Raw genomic sequence first — 23,759 nt, 5'->3', positions numbered from 1 at the left:
GCATCATGGTGATTAGGAAGCAGAGGGAGACTCCACTCTCCACATATAAAATATATACCCGAGGGCCCCGCTCCCAACGAACCACCTCCTCCGGCAGCACCCCACCTGCCTCCAGTTACCACTCAGTTAATCCCATCAGGGAGTAATTCACTGATTGGGTTAAGACTCTCAGAACCCAATCATGCTGAACCTTCTTTCATGGTCTCACAGGGGAACTTTTGGGGGCCACCTCACATCCAAACCATATCAATGTTCTTTTCTAAAATTCATGTTTTAAAGTTCTGTTTAATTTTTAATCAACATACAACTATTATATATGCTCACGAGGCACATGTGATGTTTTACTAATCACATACAATGTGTAATGATCAAATCAGAATAATTAGCAGTTCTGTTACCTCAAACTCTTATCATTTCTTTATGGTGAGGATATTAAAAATTCTCTGTTATTTGATACATATAGTTTATTGTTGACTGTAGTCACGGTCTTGTGCAATTGCCCAACAGAATTCATTCCTTCCAACTAACCAAGTGTTGTACCTGTTGAGCAGTCTTTCCTCATCTCCTCCTCCACACCCTTCCCAGCCTGTGGTAACTACCATTCTACTCTCTATTGCTGAGATCGGCTGCTTTTCGATTCCACACATGCATGAGAACAGGCAGAATTTATCTTTCTGTGCCTGCTTCTTTCACTTAACATAGTGCCCTACAGGTTTATCCATACTGCTGCAAATGACAAGATTTCACTCTCTTTTATGGCTGAGTGGTTTTTCTGTGTTTATTTATCACATTTTCTTCATACACTCACCTGTTGATGGTCTCAGGCTGGTTCCATGTCTTGGTTATTGTGAACACTGCTGCTGTCAACATGTAAGTACAGATTTCTCTTTAATATGTTTATTTCAGTTTCTTGGGATAGCAACTCTCATTGCTACCCAGTGACTTCCATCCCTACAATAGGTGCATCCCTACTATGCACCTATTAGTTCTAAGTGATCTATTTGGGTCATAAGCAACTACTACAAAATGATGCTCCAGTTGGACATACAGTTGTCTACAAGGGGCATGTGATTCTTCTAGTTTACAGTCATAATGGCACCCTGGTTAAGCACCCTTTGGTACTCCCTGGAGTGACACATGAAAAGTCATATCTGAGACTTAGGTGTTGCTGACTTAGTAGGAGAAAAACTGACATATTCGACCTAAAGCTCATAAAACATCCTGTACTCTGTACCCAAGATTTTCTGACTGGTGGGGGATGTGTAGACTGGGCTTGAGTGGAAAACCTGGAAATGGGGTGAGTACTACAGGTAGCCAGAATTGCTTATTCTGGCCTTTATTAATAGGTGGTTATTTCAGTGAAAGGAATCTGTTTTCTTCAACCCTGATGGCAGTAGGCACTAGGTGGTGACCTTCTCAGAAAGGCTTTGTATCAGAAGAACTCATTACCAGGCACACACACCCCTAATGTACACACAGGTGCACACCCCTGGTCCCAGCTACTCAGGAGGCTGAGGCAGAAGGATCACAGTGGACTGTGTAAGCCATTTAGCAATACACTGCTTCAAAATAAAATAAGGGCTGTGGATACAGCTCAGTGGTAGGCACCCCTGGGTTCAATCCCCAATGCTGCAAACAAAACAAAAACCCCACTGGTGAAAATTACTGTAGCTCCACTCTGACTTTTCTTTCCCCTGGAAACAAAGCCTTATCTGTGTAATGGGTGCATGCAATACTTAGTCTTTTTTTTCTTTCTTTCTTTCAATTTACCCAGGAGGTTAAATACTTTTCCTAATGACAGTGTGGCTGAAGGTTCATCTCCCCATGGACTGATGTTGAGATTGTTTCCCACATTTGGCTCTTGGGAGCAGTATTTTTGCCAACGGTGCCAGGTCCCCCATCTTATCCCTGTGCTGAAGATTCTCACATACACCTTTGTAGCCTGGGAAGCTGGACTCACGTGTCGCCAGCCGGCTCCTTGTGCCACTCAGGAGACCTACCTCGTCCCTCCCACTCAGGAATGGCTGATCCCATCTGTTGGGTCCTCCCTGAACTGTTCCCAGCCCACCCACACACCCCTGATGCTCCTTTGTTTTTCTTTTCTCTTTTTTCCCCTGTTTCTCCCCACCCCAACTTTCTTGTTGGGTTCGGATTTAAAATCAGAGTGCCTTGGTTGTACTCCTGGAGTGACACATGAAAAGTCACATCTGAGACTGTGGGGTTTTCCCAGCCAGGGCCTTGAACATTCTCAAACATTGACAAAGGTGTTTTGGTTGTCCAAAACATTGAAAAAGCTGCCCCCAGCCCTGATCAAGCACTCACCAGACCCTCGTGTAACCCTGTGCCCAGCCCCCTTGCTGTAGATGTACCTAAGTGCCTTGCTGTAGACGTGCCTGTTTTAGTCAGCTTTTTCAATGTGGTAACCAAAAGACTTGACAAGAACGACAGAGGAGGGAAGTTTAATGGGGGTTCACAGTTTCAGAGGCTTCAGTCCATAGATGGCTGACTCCATGGCTGTGGGCTCAAGGTGATCCAATAGCAAAGAACATGGTGGAGGAAAGCAGCTCAGGACAGAGCCACCAGGCAGCAGAGAAAGAGAAAGAGAGAAGGAGAGAGAGAGAGAGAGAGAGAGAGAGAGAGAGAGAGAGAGAGAGAGAGAGAGAGAGAGAGAGAGAGATGCTCACCAGGGACAAAATATAGACCCTGAAGGCACACCCCCAGTGATCCACCTCCTCCAGCCACACCTTCCCTGCCCACAGTTACCACCCAGTTAATCCTTATCAGGGGATTAATGCACTGAACAGGTTAGACCTCTCACAATCTCATCATTTACCCTCTGAATCTTCTTTATATTATCTCACATATGAGCTTTTGGGGGAACTCTAATATCTAAATCTTAATCCCTGTTCTCTCAGTGTCCTTAGTAAAAATAAGCTGAAGCATTGTGTTCAGTTCCCCTATAAATGCTCTGAACTGATAAACCCAGGTATTTGAAGCTTCTTTAATTGGAATTCCAAGTGGACCCATCTGGTGGTGGTTTGGGGTACTCCCTTGTGCTTTATAGTTGACTCCAGCTGTGGGCTCAGTGGGAAAAAATGCACCCCCCCCCCAAAAAAAAAAAACCCACCTGCTGTCTCAGGTTTTGTGATCCGTGGCAATGACCCCTTCCTTACTTCCCCACATCTCTGCCTTATCTACTCTGGCCGCCTGTCAACAAGACATCAGCCTCTGTGGACTCCCTCCTGCCTGACCCCTATCTCATCTCCCACAACCTCCCCTTCCCACCACTCTAGCAGTAGTAACTTTGGGATCATCCTCCAACATGACTGGCAAGCTCCTGCCCCAGGGCCATTGTACTTGTTGGACCCAGTACCTAGGACCCTCCTACAACCAGCCTTCCCGCGCTTCACTCCTGGCTCCCTTCAGGTGTCCTCTCCAATGTCAAACCTCCTCTGATCATCTTGTATGTTCACCGGATACCAGAATCCTCTTTATTTTACCTTTTCTTCATGGTTGTATTTGTTTCCTGTGGTACTGTAACCAATGACTACAGAGTAGGTAGCTTCAAACAAAGAAATTTATTCTCTCAACCTTCTGGAGACCAGAAGTCTGAGATGAGTAGTCAGCAAGGCCTCCTTTTCTCCAGTGGCCCTAGAGGAGGATCCTTCCTTGACCCTTGCAGCTTTGGGTGGCTGCCAGCTTTCCTTGGCTTGTGGTCACATTGCTCCGATCTCTGTCTCCATTTTTACCTCCTCTCTTCCTAATCTGTGTCCCTGTCTTCTCTTCTTTTGTCTCGTATGAGACAGATGATCTTGATGAGAGCAGGAACTCTGTGTGTTTCTTGCTCTGTCCCTAGATCCTAGGGCAGGGCCCAGCACTGGGTAGATGCTTGATAAATGTTTGTTGAATAACATCTTCAGTAAATATTTTAGACACACTGTTTTGTGCTTCAGTGCAAGAATTTTTCCAGGGTATTCACACCTCCAAGGCTGAATTACCATGTCTTTGTTCAGCTTCAACTGTTCTGAAATTATTATCCCACAAGTGACATAGAAGGGCTCCTTTGTTTGAACAGTTGACACTTTTAGACTTTGAAATTCCTGCCAGTCTAATGGGTATAATCTGCTCCTCTACTGCTAGGACACATGTTAAGTAACTACTAGAATGGTGGCTTCATTTTTTATTTCTTACCTACCTTGAGTCAGGAACTCTGAAAAATGATGCACACATAAATACATGAAATAAGCAGACTAAGGTTGGCTGATAAATCTGCTAGAGTTTGAAGAGTCTCCCTTTCTCTGCTTAGAGTTCACTGAACTTTGATGCTCTATTTAAGTGGGGAGCTCTCAGCCCCTAAGAGGAAGAGAGAGTAGCTACTGTTCAGCAGGATGTGTTAGTCAGCTTTTCATCTCTGTGACCAAAAGATCTGACAAGAACAACTCAGAGAGGAAAAGTTTATTTGGCTCATGGTTTCAGAGGTTTAGACCATGGTGGGCTGACTCCACTGTTTTGGGTCCAAGGTGAGGCAGAGTGTCATGATGGGAGGGTGTGGCAGAGGAAAGCAGCTCAGGGAATGGCAAGCAGGAAGCAGAGAGAGCATGTGTACAAGGACCCAGAGCTAAAAACGATGGAATCCCAAGGGCACACCCCGCGACCTACTTTTTCCAATCATGCCCTACCTGCCTACAATTGCCACCCATGGATCCATTCGAATTATTAATTCATTAAATGGATTAACCTCTGATTAGGTTACAGCTCTCATACCGTAACCACTTCACTGCCAAACATTCCTGCATTGGTCTCACATATGAACTTTGGGGACACCTGTGATCCAAACCATAATACAGGAACTTTCCCAATTTGAGTAATGACTCCTGATGTCCCCAGGTCTTCCCATGCCAGTTGCAGCTAGTAGAGAGTGAGGCCGTGAATTTGAACTCTAGGAGACCTGGGGTGTCTTGATAAGAGGCTTGTAGATGACTGAGGAGGGACAGCTTGGGCTAGCTTGGGGAGGCAGCTAGAGACCATCTCTGTCCTGAGCACTATGGCAGGTGGCTCCCCTGAAGGGGATGGAAGCATCTCCTTGTCTCTACAAAGGGTGGAGCCACCTCTTTGAGTTATAGCTAGTCTGAAAATTCAGGGCAGCATTGCCTATAATGGTATAGAAGAAAACATAGTATAGAAAAGGCACAGTGACTCAGGAGACATTGTGTGTGTGTCAGGTGGCCCTGCCGCAGAAGGTGTGGGGAAGAGTGGGCTCAGTGGAGGGCATGGGCGATCGGGTGCTCTTAAGATGTTGCTGCCACCCTGGTGTGCTGAGGAATTTGAATCAAGTAGCTTCAGGAAGTGGATTCAAATCTTGCATTAACTAGATTTAAAAGTTTTTGTTTTTTACTTTTTAAATTAATGGATAACATTGTGATTTCATCATGTTGTACATTAAAATAGAAGTACAATAGACCTTCGTATCCATGGACTCCACATCTTCAGAATTACAGACCAAAAATATTTAGAACAACAATGCAATAAAAATAGTACACGTAAAAATAGAATATAACAACTATTTGCATGGCATTTACATTGTGTTAGGTATGTTAAGTAATCTAGACATGATTTAGAGCATAGGGAGAATGTGTGCAGATTGTGTGTAAATATAAGCCATTTTCTATGGGGGCATTGACATCCTCAGATTTTGGTATCCTCAGGAGATCCTGGAATCAATCCCCCACATATTCTAAGAGAAGGCTATAGACATTTATTATGGAATTGTTAAATCTGGCTAATTAACCAATGCATCACCCTCACATAGTTATTTTTTTGATAGCAACCACTTTCTTTTTTACATTTTTCAATAATACAATATTTTGTCATCATGCTGTACACTAGATCTCTGGAAATTGATTCTTCCTATCTCACTGTAGTTGTGTATCCTTTACCCAACATCTCTCCATCCCTCCTCTCCAGAACACCCACTTCCCACTCATGATGTCCACCATTCTACTTTCTCCTTCCATGAGATCAACTTTTAAAAATCAAGTCTATAGATTCCCTATCAAAACACCAATGATATTCACAGAAGTAAAAAAAGAGCAATCCTAAAATTTGTATGGAATCACAAAAGACCCGAATAACCAAAATAATCTTGAGCAAAAAGAATAAAGCTGGAGGCAACCCACTACCTGACTTCAAATTATACTGCAACGTTGCAGTAGCTAAGAAAGTACAGTTTGAGCATAAAACAGACACATAGACCATGGAACAGAGTAGAAATCCCAGAAATAAATCCATGCATTCACAGCCAGCTGATTTTCCATAAAGGTGCCAGAAACACACGCTGGGGAAAGGATAGTCTATTCAAAAGTCATCACTGGAAAAACTGGATATCCACACACAGAAGAATGCAGCTGGCTGCTGTCTCTCTCCACATATAAAAGTCAACTAAAATGGATTAAAGACATAATTGACAGAAGGTTTACCTGTCAAGAAACTAGTAGAAGAAAACAAGGGAAATGTTTCATGACATTGGTCTGGGCAAGGATTTTTTGGATCAGATCTCAAAAGCACAGTTAACAAGAGCAAAAACTGAGAAATGGGGTTACATCAAATGATTAACTATTTTTAACTGAACAAAACCTCTCAGAGAGAAACCATAAATCAGGGATTATAATAACAATGGGAACTTAGGCAAACAGGAAAGAAAGAGAAAAGCTGGTAAGATTGACTTCCAATACGAACACTTCATAGGTGTCATTTTAAAGTAAAAACAATAATCTAATCAGAAAAGATATCAACTCTTCCAAATTAAAAATTATTTTAAAAGTATTTCAAAGATGTAAAAATAAATTTCTAACCATTGACCTTAATGAGGAACTGCACCCAAAATATTTGTCATGTGTCTTGAGACACTGACTACAATGCAGTAATGTTCATAGGGTCAACAAGACATCTTAAACTTTTGTTTAGCTTATCACTTTTAAAGATAAAACATATCTTTAAAATGTTTTTATAATTCATATTAACAAAGGGACACATATTAATAATTTATAAAGAAACACACATATCTGGGACACATGCTCAAAAAGGTCTTTACTAATAGGTGTGAGTACAAAGAAACATGGAACCCCCTCTTGCCCATGGGGGTGTGTTCCAAGACCCCCAGTGGATATCTGAAACTGAGGCTAGCCCCCAATCCTATGACTTAAGACTTTTTCCATCTTAACTAAGTCCTTTTCACACACTGGGTGTAACTTGCAGTGTGAGTTATTGCAGCAAAACCAGCATAGATTTCTTTTTTCCTTCTTCACGATTTCATGGAGAGTAGACTGGTTCTTACAGGAGGTCTTAAGTTGAGAACTTTCACCTTTTCACTTGAAAAAAGTGCTTCCTGTCTTCTCCTTGGCATATCTGAATCATCAGTGTCACTACTCTTGTTCTTGGGAGTTGTTGTTAAGTAACAGAAGGGTTAGTTGAATATGGTCCTGGCCATATGGCCCTTGAATATGACCCTCAACAGCATGGCTATGCTGGACAAAGGGATGACTCATGTCCAAGGCAGGACAGAGCAGGGTGGCAGGAGAGGCACAATGCACTATCTAAAACATGAATTGTTTATTTCTAGAATTTTCCAGGGAACAAACCATAGAAAGCAAAACCAAGAATAAGGGGGACTACCATATCCTACTCTCCTCTCTTCCCAAATTCATAGCAGACTGCACCTTCCGGTCTTCCTGTTTAGCAGGAGCCAAGTGACAGGTCTATGCCAAAGGTTGTCAGCAGAATAAATGGAGCATGAAGTCCCAGTGCAAGGCCCTGCTGGTTCTTTCTTCTCTAGGTTGTGGAGGAGGCCTTATATTGAGACCCAGGATTAGAAGGCAAAAGCACCTGGATCACTGAGGATAATTGCCTTGGAGAGTTGTCTAGGAATGAACGAGCAAGAATGAAAGGGTTGTTTTCAGCCAGAATTGTAGGGGCTGTTTGTTACTGCAGCGTAACTTGCCCATCCTGACCATTAGAGGAGGTGTCAGGCAGGTTGTTGAGATCGTGATCATGCGAACCAGCTGCATGCTAGTTACTGGAGGTTCCCAGTTGACCCACAGTCCACTCAGCAAGAAGATGACCTTGATCATTAATGGACATGGGCAGTCACTGGCCTTTGAACTTATTTGAAGAAATGTGAATTATGTGAACCAGAATTCTAATGGATTGGGGTACAGCTGGGCCCCATCTTCTGATCCACTGATGCTTACCATTCTTCAGTAAATGGAAGGCATCTGTATGACTACCAGGGGACCACCCTGTGGGAGAAACATGCTGCATGCTCTGGGTGGTTACAAGAGCCACAGTACATTCACAGCTTAGTAGCTTGCTCTCCGGTGACCCATATCAGGGATGCAGTAGTCTTTGGTGCAACCACAAAGTTTGGACCAGCTCTCTTGAGGGCAACTCTGACTTTTATTATTGGCCAGGGCTAAACAAGAGAGAGACTAATGTTGGCAAATGTGCTCCACAAATAGGTGAATGACATTCCTGCTGGCTGTCAGTACCAGCAAAAGGACCAGGTTCCCCCAAGGAGATGGAACATGCCGTGCTTCCATTTTGCTGGCTCCCTGACCCATGTTCTTCACTTGTCTATCATTTCACATCTTAATTCTGGGTCCCGTGCTCTGGGTCTCTCTCGTCATTCTCCTTGCTTGGGAACTGTGCCTTTGGTTGTCATGTCCTCATGGACATGTGAAGCTCAACAGTGCCACACAGGTCGGATGACCACCATTAGGGGGACTCATCTTTTGATGCACATGCCAGATCCCATGGGTTAGGCTAGAGGATGTGACTTCTGGCTAAAGACTGTAAAAACTCTCAGAGAAGTTACCAGGCTCGAGCCACGACATCCAGGGTTCGTTTGGGATGTGGAGTGAGTTTCTGGGACTTATAAAGGCCAGTTTACAACAGAAATCCTCAGATCAAGCAGCCGATGACATTGTTTTCTCCATTCACTTGGGACTGTGCCAGGTTCCAGGACCGAGTCATGATTTAATCCCTGAGAGCTCATGTGCCTGCTCTCTATCTGTAGGCTGTGCCACACTCTGTCACTTAGACTGGCGGGACCTGTCCTCATCCTGCTAGGGCCCTTCCACCTAGGGCCTTGCAGGGCTCCAAGCGTCCTGGCCTTACGTTACAGCACACCCTTCTCAGGCCTCCATGTTTTCAGGTGTATAGAAGTTTAGTCAGTATGAGGTGGAGTGTACTGCCTGAAAAAAATCCTATTCTTCATTCTCCATTTCAAATGTTAGCTTATGACTTCTCTTCTTTTTTTTTTTTTTTTTTTTTTTTAAAGACTCTACTTTTTGACATTTTTCCACTCTTATTTTCTGGTTCTTCGAAGTTTCCACCAGCCAATTCCTTCGGGGACCCAGTATGACTGGAAGCCAGCAGATAGGTTGGCGGAACAATGGTGTTCTGGCTTTTCCTCCTTCAGGTCTACTTGAATTCCTACTTCCTTATTAGCCTGAAAAAAAAAAATGCTTCCATTTGTATTAATTAACAACTCGTGCAACTGTGACAGTTGCTTCATATGGGCTTGCTTTGTGACTACCCAGGACTATACTTAATAATAATGTCCACAATAAAGTAAAATAAGATCAATAATCAACCTAAAAAAGGTCGCCAGGACACCTGTACCTTTGTACGTGAATTCTTCACCTGCCACTAAAATAGGACCACTATATCCACTGGGATTCACTGCAATCAGAAGCAATGGTGTGCTCACCCACATTCTTCCCCCAAATACAATTCCCTGTGTCCACCTGCAGTCTTGGGGAGAGGCAACCTGAGATTCCAGGGCTGCCTTCTAGGTGAACTGCCAGTACCTGGCTGGCTTTGTGCAGTTGAGAGTGGAGGTGGTGGGGTCTCTGCCCACTTCCTGTCGACATGAGGCTTCTTTCTCGTGTGTCCTGGTTTCTCCTGCAAGGTGGGTGCAATTCCATGTCTCCCTAGTCCCTGTCACCCCTTGGGAATAACTACCCATGCTCCTTGCTGGGAGATCAATGGGGCTTCTGGAAGGAGCTTCCCTAGAAACACATTGTGACTGTTGGCAAGAGAAAAATGGAGTGTGATAGGCATCTGTCATTTTTCTCTAGGGAGAATTCCTTTATCCTGTTCGTAACAACACTGTGTATTATGCTTGTCAAAAGACAAAATTACAACAAATTTAGTCACAGATCTCATTTATTTGTGATTCATGAATTGGGGATGTCTCATTCTAAAAATAGAAGGAGAGCTCCCTCAGGGCCAAGGCAGAACAGCGGGTTTTGTAAAGTGGGAACAAGGAAACAGAACAAAAGAAAAAAAAAATCCGATTGGTCAGCATCAAGTTACTTATTATTAAGTTTTTTTGGTAAGGACTAAAACAGAGGGCATTTCTTATTATACTGGCTCCAGTAAACTAGAATCTCCTGTTCTCTGGAAAAACCGGTCTATTTTGGGATTTGTCTGCTTCCTTAAAGTTTCAGCATGGTCTGGGGCATTTGGCATACATGACTCCATGCTCGTCTGGTCTGGTCTGTTGGGACAAGTGCAGGAGCTCAGGGCAAACTCTGGCCTCTGTCATTTTGTCAGCATGCTGCTCCTGGTGACAGGGGGGTAGCACCTCAGGAGGGACAGGTAGAGGGGTTGTGCCTCTTCTGGTGGGTGCCACGGATACTGTTCTGAGAGTAGGAGTATTTTCTGAGGCTCTAGAGAAGTAGCGCTTTCTTGGAGCACGGAGGCTGGGAGGCCCTCTCCTGTTCCTTCTCTCATTCAGCCTGCTTTTGTCTGGAGGGTTCACATCAGGACACGCTGTCTGGTGTCAAGGCCGTCCTGCTGGCACCTGCCCTCAAGCCATTAAAAGCCCTCTCGGGCCTCTTCCCCTGCCCTGAGCACTGTTCTGACCCACCTGCATCCCTGACTTTGATCTCTTCTTTCTCACAAGCTGCCTTCCTGAGATGTGGCATGAAAATCCAGACTCAGTTTTGTGTGGACGCAGGTTGCACGTTGCTGAGATGGGCATACTGACTAATTCCCCTTTACAATCATTGGAAAATGTTGTGCTTCTTACTATTTCCAGAGGCTGCATTTTGTGGTCTACTTTGTACTCCCGCTGAAAAGTAACCGAACAACTTTCTCCAAGTCTTTTGAATAGATGAAGGTTCATTTAATAGACACCAGTTTAAATCCTTTGCTTAAAACCCACGGGGCCTTAATGGGACTCCATTTGTGCAAGATCAGACTCTAGTTGGGCTGAGGTTTCCTTCCAAATGCTGTTTCCTTATCAAGGTTAGAATTGATGGTTTGAAGACTCTAAAGATATTGAAGAACCACCAACTTGGACTGAAAAATCCTTTATTTAAAAATAGAGCCTATAATTTTGCAGACATTGGCCTCTTAAAAAATGAATGTCTACTGCCATAGCTGTGGGATACCCCCAGAGACGCCCCCAGAGATGACGGTGCAGGCACTTCTGTTGGGATGTATTATGGAGGAGGAAGACACCTCTTTGTCTCTCTGTCTTCAAGGAGGGGCTCTTTGCTGAGGAGCTGGGGAGCTCCAGCCTCTGTCTCTAATTGGCCTGTGTCTCCTTTTCTCTCAGCTTGTCACATTCTGGAATGCTGTGACGGGCTGGCCCAAGATGTCATTGGCTCCATTGGACAAGCCTTTGAGCTCCGGTTTAAGCAATACTTGCAGTGTCCTTCCAAGATTCCCACTCTCCAGGATCGGTGAGTAGGGACCTGACATCACCTGCGGCAGCCTCTCTGTGTTTGATGACACTTTCTTTTAAAACTACATCCCCAAGCTGCACTCTGGTCAGGCCCAGTTCATCAGAGGGCTTCCTGGGCCCAGAGACACCTGATCGTGCTGGGCTGAGGCCCAGGAAACCACAGATGGACGCCAACATATGGATGATGCTGCGAATGTGTAGAAAATATTTTCTTGAAACTATAGTGATAGTAACCAAGGTTACCAAAAAGCGACTTCATTGTAATATTTTGTTCTGTTTCTTCTGCAACCATGTGATTTTTCCATATGTCACCTCCTTAGATCTGTGCTACAGGTTCCAAATGCCCCATTGTCCTTGTCATTACAATTCACCAACATCCTGCTACAAGGAGTTCTCACTGGCTGCCAGCATCCCTTTTGCTTTATTGGCCTTGGTGGCCTAACAGCTTTGGAATCTGTTTGTTTGTCTGCTGTGTGGCCTTGGGCAAGTTCCTTAAACTCTCTGAATCTAGGAGCTTCATCTGCAAAATAGATAGATTGACTTGACAGTTCATTGTTAAGTGAAATAGTGATTGTCAGAAGCACTCATGAGATATCAAGTTTATTATAAGTGATGGGCGGCATCTACTGTGGTGTTTCCTTTGAGTATTCCATGCAGCATAAAGGATTAAAAACCATAATACAAGACATATGGGTCGCCCAGTATTCTGCCCTTCACTGAGCTTGCATACAACCTGTCCTTGATCGACGTGCATAATGAAAATTTATAATGGTTAAAGCCTCACTCTGTGCTATTGTCCTAGGTCAGTGTCTGTCTTTTCTCCATTATTATGAAGGCCCATTTCATCTGCCTTCTGCTCTTTACCTCTCTGGAAAGAGACTAAAAGTCTCTTATCTTATTTATCCCCTGGGAAATTCCCTTTAAGGCGTCTATTTTGGAAGCACCTGTGAAAAGCCCATTTTTTCCAGGTTGTTAGAAAGCTCAGCATGCTGGAGCAGAGAGAGATCTGTAAGGGGAGGTAAAGGTAGGAAGTGGCAGGGCCCTGGGTACCCTGGTCTGAGAACAAGTCAACACAGGTTTTATTTTGTACATGATGGACTTAGTCATTAAAAAGAATCCATCAGTATATGTGTATTACTAGGATAAAGCTTGAACAAATTGGAAATGGATGTGAACCTTTTGAAAATACATAAACAATTATACATATAGTTTATGGCTATGTACATGTGTGTAGAGTATCAAAAGCATCTAAGAATATTACACATCAACTGCAGGATATCTGAGGATGGGTGGGGGTTGATGGGTTGGTTTGAAATAGACTTGTCAAATGTAATTTTGCCCTCCCATTTTAAAATAAAAATGTTTCAATATACACGAAGAATTTTAGAGTGAATACCTATATTTCCAGCATTTAGTAGCTGCCACTAACACACTATTAACCTATTTATCCATCCAGAGTGTGATCAATATCCATCCTCCCTCCCTCCCTTTCTTCCTTTCTCTCTCACTTTTCCTTTCTATTTTCTTTTATTATTTATGTATGTATTTTATTTCTTGAGGTCCTGGGGAAATTTTAGTCCTTTAAAAGAAAGGTGGCAAGAAACAGAGCAAAATGGGTTAACATTTGATCAATCACAGTGGCCGATGCCTAGGCATCTTTAAGAGTAATTATTATGGCTTTCTGTATTTTTAAAATGTTGCATTAAAGTCAGATAAAATGATTCGTACAAACATAGGTAGAGGGGAATTAAGTCTGAAGGTCTTCAGGAGGAAAGGAAAGGAAGTAGACAGGATCTTATCCTTTAAGAAAAATTTCAAATGTTTAACTGTTGATTAGAATTCTGCAAGGGAACATTATAAGGGGCCTTTCCTGCAGCTTGGTACTGCAGGGTCTTGTCCTGCTCAGCCTCAGCCTGAGGGGAGTCCTCCTTATGTTCACTGCGCAGGCTCCAGGAGGGCAGACCCAGGTGGCACCCCTGGGGCCGGCTCCACCTGGGCCCCCGTTCCACCCCTCCAGCAGGAGCAGCTTGGTGCTGTGGGACCGCACCCCTCCTCCACCTGCTCTCCTCTCACCCCGCCCAGTCCTGGGGACCTGCACTGTGGATAATGGCACCCGCAGCGTTCCCTCTGGGGCGCCAGGCTCCCAGAGGCCCAGCATTGCAGGTGCTTCTGGTCTTTCTACTTTCTTCTTCTTCAGGCCATTTCTCTCCAAATAGGGAAGTATTTGCTAGAAGCCGGAGGATTTGATCCCACATTGCCTGGGGTGGAGAGGGACCGGCAAAGGGTGGCACAGAACTGTGGCGAGGTTGGGGTCTCCCACGCTGCGCAGGAGTCCAAAGCCTTCCCTGTTCCTAGAGCCAGGCTTCCCAGCCCCTTGTGTCCCTGCTGGTGAGGGAAGTTACTTGTTCCTGTATTGTTTTTTTGTTCATTGTATTAATGATTGGGGGAGACATTCTGTGATCTGGATTCTTCACCCTTCTTTAGCTGAAAATAAAACCCAGAGCATTTCATTGGAGGGTGGTTTTGGTTATGGTCGGATTTTCCAGAGGGCGTCTCAATACAATAGCAGAGAAGACAATGGAAGACAAATCACATGCAGCTAAAGCTCTGCATATTTTTATTATTTTTTCAAGTTGATGTGTAGGGTTGGGAATGTAGCTAAGTGGTAGAACACTTGTCTAGCACATCCGAGGCCCTGGATTTGACCCCCAGCATGACAAAAAGGAAAATATGATTGAGGTGTGATTTTCACATCATAAAATTCACCCTTTACACTGTATGGTTTAATGTATTTGTTATATTTGGAGGTTTTATAAACATCACCTTAATTCCAAAAATATTTTATCACCCCCACATACACACACAAAGAAAAAAAAAAACCCTCAGTACCCATTAGCAATTACTCTGAATTTTCCACCTTCCTCTTTCTAATTGCTTATTAATTTTCTGTCTCTGTGGATTTCTTAATTCTGGCTACTTTGTATAACTAGAATTATATATGTGTGTGTGTGTGTGCGTGTGTGTTAGTTCTTTGTCACTGTGACAAAATATCTGAGAAAATCATGTAAAGGCAGCAAGATTTATTTGGTTTCAGAGATTTCAGTCCCTGGTCACTTGGCCCCATCATTCTTGGCCTGAGGTAAGGTTAAACATCAGGGTGGGGAGAGCGTGGGGGAGCAAAGCTGCTCACCTCATGGCTCAGAAGGAGAGAGAGAGAGGTGGGGAGGGGGAGAGGGGGAGGAGAGGAGGCGGAGGGGGGAGAAAGAAAGAAAGAAATAAAAAGAAAGAAAGAAAGAAGGAAGGAGGAGGAGGAGAGAAAAGAAAAGAAAAAAGAAAAGAGGGGAGGGGAGGGAAGGGGAAAGGGAGGGAAGAAAGACGGGAGGAGATATAGCTTCAGGTGCAGTCCCAAGCACCTACCTCCTTCAAGTAGGCCCTTCCTCCTAAGATTTCACCACCTGTGAATAGCTTATTAAATCATGAATCCATCAATATTTCCATCCATTAATGAGATCAAAGCCCTCACGATCTAATAACCTTCCAGAGGTCCCACTTCTGAACACTGCCACCTTGGGGACCAAGTCTTCAGCACTTGCACTTTTAGGGGACATTTCAGATCCAAACCCTTAGAGTATGAGTCCACCTTCTTTCCTTAAAAGAATGTCTTCAAGATTCATTGACGTCATAGGATCCATCAGGATTTCGTTCTTCTGGGAACTCTTAGTAATATTCTGTTATGTGGATTAATAATTTTTTGTTCATCCACTCATTCGTTTATGGACGTTTGGTTTTGTTTTTGCCTCTTAGCCATTATGAACCTTGCTTCTATGAAGGTAGATGTTTTGTATGGACATGGTGCATAGACCTCAGAGTGGGAACGCTGGGTCCAATGGCCACGTGATGCTGAACTCTGTGAGAAACTGCCAAGCTCTTTTCCAAAGTGTCTACACCATTGTGCATCCCCATAAGCCATCAGGGAGGCTTCTGATTTCTCTGTGTCCCCCACACTTGTGATGATGTCTTTTATTTTAGCTGTCCTAGTGCAAGTGAGGTGGTCTCCATTGGGATTTCAATTTGCATTTTACTGATGACGAATGATGTCAAACATCTGTTCGTATATTTATTGGCCATATGTATATCTTCTCTGGAGAAGGTCTGCTCAAATCTTTAGTCCATTTTTTTAAGATCAGGTTACTTATCTTTTTATATTTGAGTTGTGGCAGTTCTTTATATATTCTGGATCGAGGGATTTTTTTAAAGATATATACTTAGCAAATATTTTCTCCAATTTTGTGGGTTGTGTTTCTTTCAAGATGATAATTTTTAGCCTGCAAATATTGCACTGGTTTTAGTAATTTTCTCTTAAATATTTTATTCCTTTTGATGCTATAATAAATGAAATTGTTAATTTTATTTTTGTTTATTTCCCATTTTTAATGTATAAAATACAGTTGATTTTTGTACATTGATCTTGTATCCATCAAGCTTACTCCACTCATTTATTATTGCTAATATTTTTTTAATGGACCTTGGGTTTTCTATTTACAAGTTCAAGTCATCTGCAAATGGAGATGGCTTTCTTCCTTTCTTTCAAATATAAATGCCTTTTGCTTCTCTTTATTATCTTCTCTGACTGAACTAGGGTAGGCAAGAAGGGACATTCTTGTCTTGTTCCTGCTCTTAAGGAAAACTATCTGGTCTTTCATCATTAGTTGTGATGTTAGCTGTGGGCTTTTCTTAGATTCCTTTAGTGGAAATGACTTTCAATTCCAAGTGTGTTTTTATTATTCTAGTGTTTTCTTATGCAAGGGTATTGTATATTATCAAATTTTTTGTGTGTATGTTGAGATCTTTATGTGATATTTATTTTTTATTCTATTGATATGGTATATTACAACAGCTGATTTTTTAAAACATTGAACCAATCTTGCATTCCTGAGATAAATCCTACTTTGTCATGTTGTATAATTCTTTCTACATGTTGTTGGATTTGGCTTGTTAGGAATAATTATTTTCTATCCATATTCATAAGGGATATTGATATACAGTTTTTTTTTCCTTGTGATGTCTTTGATTTTGGTATCAAGGTATTATCAACCTCAGAGACCTCCTCGCCTATTTTTTCAGAAGAGTTTGTGAAGAACTGCTGTTAATTTTCCTTTAAATGTTTGTTGGAATTCATTAGGAAGCAATATGTTCCCAGGCTTTTCTTGGAGGGTAAATTTTTTGATCGCAAATTCAATCTTCTTATTTGTTACTCTATTCAGAGTTTCTATTTCTTTTCGAGTCAGTTTTAATAGTTTGAATTTTTCTAGGAGTTTTTCCATTTCATCTGCAAAAATTGTATTGTATTCATGGTTTCTCTTACACTTTTCACATGAATACAATTGTATTGTATTCATCCTTTTCACTTCTGTATGGTTGGTAGTGTTGTCTTCTTTCATTTCTGATTTTTATAATTTAAACCTTCTCTCCTTTTCCTTGGTCAGTCTAGCTAGACCTTTGACAGTTTTGCTGATCCTTCCAACTCTTGGTTTCATTAATTTTCTCTATTGTTTTTCTGTTGTTCATTTCCTTTATTTCTATTTTAATGGTATCTTCTTCCTTTTGATGACTTTTGGCTTAGTTTGCTCTTTCTTTTCTGGTTTCTTAAGGTGGAAGTTCATTATTGATTTGAGATATTTCTTTTATCATTAGGTATTTTATTATATAGGTATTTCTCTCTAAACATTTATTTTATTTTGTTCCATAACTTTTGGAGAGTTGTTTTTATTTTCATCAATTTCAAAGAAATGTCTAATTTCCCTTGTGATCTTCTTTTTTGATCTATGTTTATTTGGAAATAAGTTAATTTTATTAATAAGTTAATAAGTTACATTTTGTGAATCCTGCAAAATTCCTATCGATTTTTATTTTGATTCCAACATTGTCTGAAAACATATTTTTTTTTGTCATTTCAGTCCTTTAAAATTTCTGAGGGTCATTTAATGGCTTAACATATATATGGTCTATCCTAGAGTATGTTCCATATGTACTTGAGAAAAACTTTTATTCTCTATTGTTGGGCAGAGTGCTTTGTAAATGTCTCTTTGGTCTAATTGACTAATTGTGTTGCTTGAAGTTCTATTTCTTATTCTTTTCAATTGTTCCATCTATTATTGAAAGTGGTATATCAATGTCTCCAAGCATTATTGTTAAATTTTCTATTTCTCCCTTTGTTTTTTCCCAAAGTGTCTGTCATAGAAAATATGTCAAATCATATTTTAATCCATTCTGTCAATCTCTGACTTTTGATTGAAGTATTTAATGCATTTATATTGAATGCAGTTACTGAAGATTTAGGATTTTCCCCTTCTCTTGACCATTTTTTCTTCAAATGTCTTCATTTTCTTCATTATTGTGTCTTCAATGTTTTTTTCTTCTGTCCTCCTCAGCCTCTCTTCTCCTTTGGGGATTCCATTTTGTGTACATTGGTATGCTTAATGGAGTCCTATAGGTGTCTGAGGATCTGCTCATTTCCCTTGATCATTATTTTCTTTTTGTTCTGTAGACTAATTAATCTCAGTTGACCAATGTTTAAGTCCTGTCACTTGTTCTTCTACCTCCTCAAACCTGCTATTAATACCCTTGAATGATTTTTAAAAAATTTAGTTACTAGAATTTTCAACTGTAGAATGTATCTGTTTTATTTTATTCTTTTTGTATGTATGTTAATATTCCTTATCTCATGAGGCATCATTCTCCTGTTTAGTTTTTATACGTGGCCCTTTAGTTCTTTTACCGCATTTAAAGTAGTTAATTTAGAGTCTGTTTACTTAGTCCAAAGTCTGAGTTTCCATGTATTTATTTTTTTCTATATACAAGCTATTGTCTCATGTTTCTTCATATGCCAGATAGTTTTTGTTAAAAATTGAAATTTAAATGATATAATGTGCAAACTGAAAATCGTATTTCTCCCCTTTTCAGGTTTGTTGTTTGTGGTTGTTTGTTCCAGTGACTTTTCTCTGCCCAATTTGGGAAGTCTATATTCTTTGTCATATATGTCCACCAATGGCTGTGCTTGGTTAGCTATATTACTTTGCTAATGACTGGAGACATGTTTCCTTAAATGTCTGGAACCACTAAGTCTCCCAGCCTTTGCCGATGGGGCTGTGTGTGTGTGTGTGTGTGTGTGTGGCCAGGGCTGTTGGGACACTCCTTCAATCTTCAGCCAGGCAGTCGACAGCTTTACCTTAGCCTTCTCTTTCTGCTCATACAGAGATTCAAGGTCAGCCAGAGGTGAGAGCTTAGGACTTCTTACCTTGGTCCCGTGCAGACACACAACCCTAGGCATGCACATAAGCCTGCACAAGCATGTGTCTTTTTAAATGCCCAGAATTATGTTGGAGCTTGTTAAAATCCCTATAAAAACCTCATATGCCAGCTTTTCCTTTCAAGCTTTTTGATTAAGCTACTGTTCAACCCAAATGTCACCCACTGCCTCAGTAAGCCACAATGTTAAACAATCACCTCGAATTGTTTTTGACAAGTGCCCTGGGGAAGAGATCTTTTTGCCTCTTTGGGCCAGCTCTGAATCAGGTCAAATAAAGACAATTGCAAAGAAATGATCATGTTTTAGGAGATGAAAATGCTAATTACTCTGATTTGATCATTACATATTATGTAAGTGTGTTGATTTGTCACACTGTGCCCCATAAATATACATGATTATTATGCATTAGTTCAAAATAAACTTTGAAAAGGACAGCTTTGGGAGTTGGGTCTTTCAAGGATCAATCAGGTCAAATAATGGCAGTTTCTGGGAATGGGGCTTTGAAGGAGTCTCACTACCGTTCTGCCCTTCCATGACTGCCAGGGTATTGGTTTTCACTGTGATTAAGGACACTTGGTTTCCCAGGCTACCACAGAGATGGAAATAGGGCAATTTAAAAATGCTACAAAGATACTGTTCTTACAATTTTTAACAAATAAATACTCCCTGGGGTACTATAAGCTTCCTGAGCTGGTGGTTAATTTCAAGAGTTTTGAAAAACTAATTTTTGACCAAAGTTTATCTTTGGACAATCTTATTGTTGCTTCTATGGAAGAGATGATTTTTAAAGATTTTTATTCTGCCACTTTCTCTGAGGTAATCTTCATATTTTAGTTGATTTTATCTTACATAAATTTCATGACATACTGAAATGTATGCCAGTACCTTGACAACCTGGTTATCTTTACTTATAAATTATTTATTTCTCAATTAAAATGCACAAAAAGGACTGTGTCAAATATGACTGGGATTTCCCAATGGGTATAACTCTGAATAAAGTAGACCTTTTGATCAAACTACTCATCTAATTTTTATGAGTATATGCCCAAGATATAGATGGCTGAGAGGACAGTGACTACATTCTCTTTTCTTGGTAGTAGATATTTTATAAGCTCATTTTCCATTACTATAACAAAATACCTGGAGCTGGGTATCTTGTTAAAGAAAATAGGTTTATTTATCACAGTTTGGAAGGAGGAAGGGCATGGTACGTTCATATATTCAGTCCTCTGAGGACCATCTTAGATGCATCACATTATGGAGGAAGCACATGAGAGGAAGGAGGGGATGGGATCACTTCTTGAGATAGGAAAACAGAGAAGGACTTAGGTCCTATAATCCTTTCTGAAGGCACACCCTGATGTCCATGACCTTCTTAAAGGTCCTACCACCTCCCAACACTGCTGCCTTGAGGACCAAGCCTCCAACACATCAAACTCGGTGGCGGAGGTTCACACTTAAACCATATCCAAACCAAGCAGGTACTCACATTGGAGCTGCTGGGTTTGCCTATAAGCTCAACTTCTGGTGAAAGCGCTTGCAAATCTTTTAACAGAATGCAGAGTCTGGATGAACCGTGGACAGAAGAGGAGGGGGATGGCCCAGACCACCCATACTACAACAGTATTCCCAGCAAGATGCCTCCTCCGGGAGGTTTTCTTGACACGCGATTGAAAAACAGACCCCATGCTCCGGACTCGGCCCAGGTAGGTCCTGCGTTGGAGGCTCACTGAACTTTATTCCCTGAATTCTCTTCAATTTTATGTCAGGCTGATGTTCCAGTTAACTCTTGACACGCTCGCTCACACACTTTCTCTTGCATGTGAGTAGGAGACACTTTTGTCTAACACATCACAGTGCTTTAGCCAAGGGACTTGGATTCCTGAGATTTGTGGTTCCTGAGATTTGAATCTGGGGAGTCCTCTCCGTCCTAGGACAAATCCCATCACACTCTGATTGATCTTAATGAGGGGAAGATGGAATTTGTGTGATATTTTGGGTTCTCTGAAAAGAGAGTGAATATGGAACCTTAAATTATGAGAATCTTATGCATTTTTCTCTTTTCCTCATTCTCCCTCCAACTCAAAATTTCCCTTTCATTCAAAATTGCCTTCTAGAATTGTATCTCTCTTTTTATAGGAATTCTTTCTTTTCTTTTTCTTTTTGTTCCCCCTAGAACTGAGGTAGAACCCAGAGCCTCATGCATACCAAGCCCATGCTCCACCGCCGAGCCCCAGCCATGGACATTTTTCCTTTTTTACCATTATCCACTTAGGTGAATGATAATGACCGTAATAAAAATGGCAAAATGACGCTGATATCAAAGTTCTAACACGGCGGGGGGGCGAGGGAGCTTTCTTGTTTTCAGGGAGTGGGCTTCCCTTAGTGTGAACGACTGTGGATGTGTGTGTTGGTGGGAGTGTCACGTGGCACAGGGACACTCTCTTTAGTTAAAACCCGTGTTAGGACACGTGGAGTGATACAGCCACATGCGCGAGAGCCGACTGTACCGCCACACCTGGGGAGGGACTGTGAGGTCATGAGAAGAAGGAGGCTGTGTGTGGTCTTGACGGGGTGCAGCCTTCTCCTCACACCCACACAAATCTGTTCGTCAGACTTTAATGCAAACTGCGAGACATTGGATGTAGCAGAGAAAGCAGCGATCAAGGTCATCAAGGTCCCCCACTGCACCATGGCTCTCCAAGACGGGGAATGAGAAGAGGGTGGTTCTTTCTTTCTGTATATTTACGTGTGTCTACAGTTTGCAGGAAAAGAGCAAACTTATTACCAGGGAAGACACTTGGGGGACACATTTGGTGAAGACTGGCAGCAGACACCTTCCAGGCAAGGTGAGAGGCAAGGTGAGGCCGCCGAGAAAAAAAGCATGCTTGGGATGAGCGGTGTGCTTGCCAGTGGGCTGTCTGTCTCTGCGGAGTAGCAGCGTGAACCCCTGCTGATATTTTCTGTGAGCGGTCCTGTAGATTCCTGAGTGGACCATAGAAATGGAGGTGATAGCAGTATTGATGACCACTGGCCTGGTCCTATAGTGCCTCCATCCAGGTCCAGTCCATTAAGTACTGTCCTTGTGTCTCCCTGGAGACTGACCAGACTCAGAACCTCCATGCTTTTAGAAGACACGTTCAGGTCTTAGCAAATCTAATAGCATGCACTTACATTACATGCTAAAAATAATTTAGATGTGACTATCTAGCTATAGCTAGATCTAATTTAGATATAACTATCTATAATCCAGATATCATCTAAGGATAATCTGGACATATTCCGATAGAACTATAGTAATTTACATATAACTTTCTAAGAACTTGCTTTCTGCTCACATGTCTTTATTTTCTACAGCTATTAATATAAATATATATGTATGAATTCATTTCTCTCTTTCCATCCATTCTATCATCTATCTTTGATCCATCCATCCATCCACCCACCCATCCATCTGTCCATTCATCCCTCCATCAATCTACCTGTCCATTTATCTTTTAAGAATTTCTTTTAATTTTAAGCTTTTTTCTTCTCAAAAATGTTCTTAACTCTTTCAATAGTTCTAAGGCCCTGCTACAAAGGTTTAGATGAGGTGGATCCAACTCCTACCACTATGAATATAAATGCAGCCACTTATTGATTTAATATTAAGATGTACCCCTTTATTTTAACTATTTGTGCCAGGAACCAAATGATAATACAGTTTTTCAAATTTTCCTCATGCAAAAGAATTTCATGTCTTGTCTATCCCAGTGAAAGGGAGACCCACAGAGCTGGCCCTGTCAACAAAGCAAAAGGACTGGCTGAAGCCACCCTGTGGCTCTGCCTCAAAGTAGGATGGAAATAGTCAAAGATAGGATTTTGTCACAGGTACCTTTCAGTATGAGCTATTTGCCCCTGTTCTATTTATGTTTATAATGTATTATATAACATATGCATGTAGAGATACAATTGTCAAAGGCTAAAATAGGCATGTTATTTCTTCTAGATATTTACATTATTGTACAATAAATCAGGTTTACTGTAAAATAAGTCTTTTTAAAATATATATATTCAAGTTATTCCAGCTGGTTCAAGATCAGAGAAGGTAGCAGGCCCCCCAGGGCAAAATGAATCTTATGCAAGTTCCCCATATGGAACTTGAGACTCATAAGTCTCAGTAAGTCTCAAGCTCTCATTTAAAAATAATATGTATGTTTTCCCATGAAACAAATAAGAATGTCGCTCGTTAATTTGCTCGTAACTATTCCTCCTGAGTGAGTATGAGCTCAAGGGATCACCATGGCAGGTGTCAGTCTGTCCCAGTTCAGCATCTGCTGTCATCTGTAGTGGGAAAGGACTGTCAGGAAGGTCATTCATGGGGATTTTGATCTTCTTTTTGAAATGAGCTTGTGGAATTCTTTTCTAAAGGAGATTTGTTCACAATATACCTAAATGCATATACTTAAATAGCAGCTCCTAACCCTAGGACAGGTGATCCAGAAACAGCCTCTTAAAAAGAAAGCGTGTGTGGGATTCGGGGAGTAGAATCACAGCTCCTGGTTTTGCAGGTGCTATTCCCCCGTGGAGGCACGTTAGCAGGCCAGCTCACCCTCACGCGTGCTGGCTGGGAGATGGCTGGGGGCGGCAAACACCCAGCAATAGGCTCTTGGCAAATTTTTAAAAAGCCCTGAACTGACTCTTGCCAGTTGCATGGAA

The 23,759-nt window shown here is 41.8% G+C and overlaps 1 protein-coding gene across 2 annotated transcripts in view; it reads left to right on the top strand.

The window, feature by feature from the left end:
• Positions 1 to 23,759, top strand: part of Shc3 (SHC adaptor protein 3) — a 184,726-nt gene that overhangs the window by 108,430 nt on the left and 52,537 nt on the right. The window contains exons 7-9 of one of the 2 annotated variants that reach the window (XM_047526520.1): positions 11,624 to 11,750; positions 20,617 to 20,767; positions 21,823 to 21,910. In XM_047526520.1, the coding sequence (XP_047382476.1) occupies positions 11,624 to 11,750; positions 20,617 to 20,767; positions 21,823 to 21,910 (366 nt within the window). Of the gene's footprint in view, positions 1 to 11,623; positions 11,751 to 20,616; positions 20,768 to 21,822; positions 21,923 to 23,759 lie in introns of both variants that reach the window. The other variant, XM_047526519.1, reaches the window with a different exon arrangement.

The sequence above is a fragment of the Sciurus carolinensis genome, chromosome 15 (genome assembly GCF_902686445.1).
Source record: "Sciurus carolinensis chromosome 15, mSciCar1.2, whole genome shotgun sequence".
Classification (NCBI taxonomy): Eukaryota; Metazoa; Chordata; class Mammalia; order Rodentia; family Sciuridae; genus Sciurus; species Sciurus carolinensis.
The sequence above is the reverse complement of the archived record's forward strand: the minus strand, read 5'-3'. Positions and strand labels throughout refer to the sequence as shown.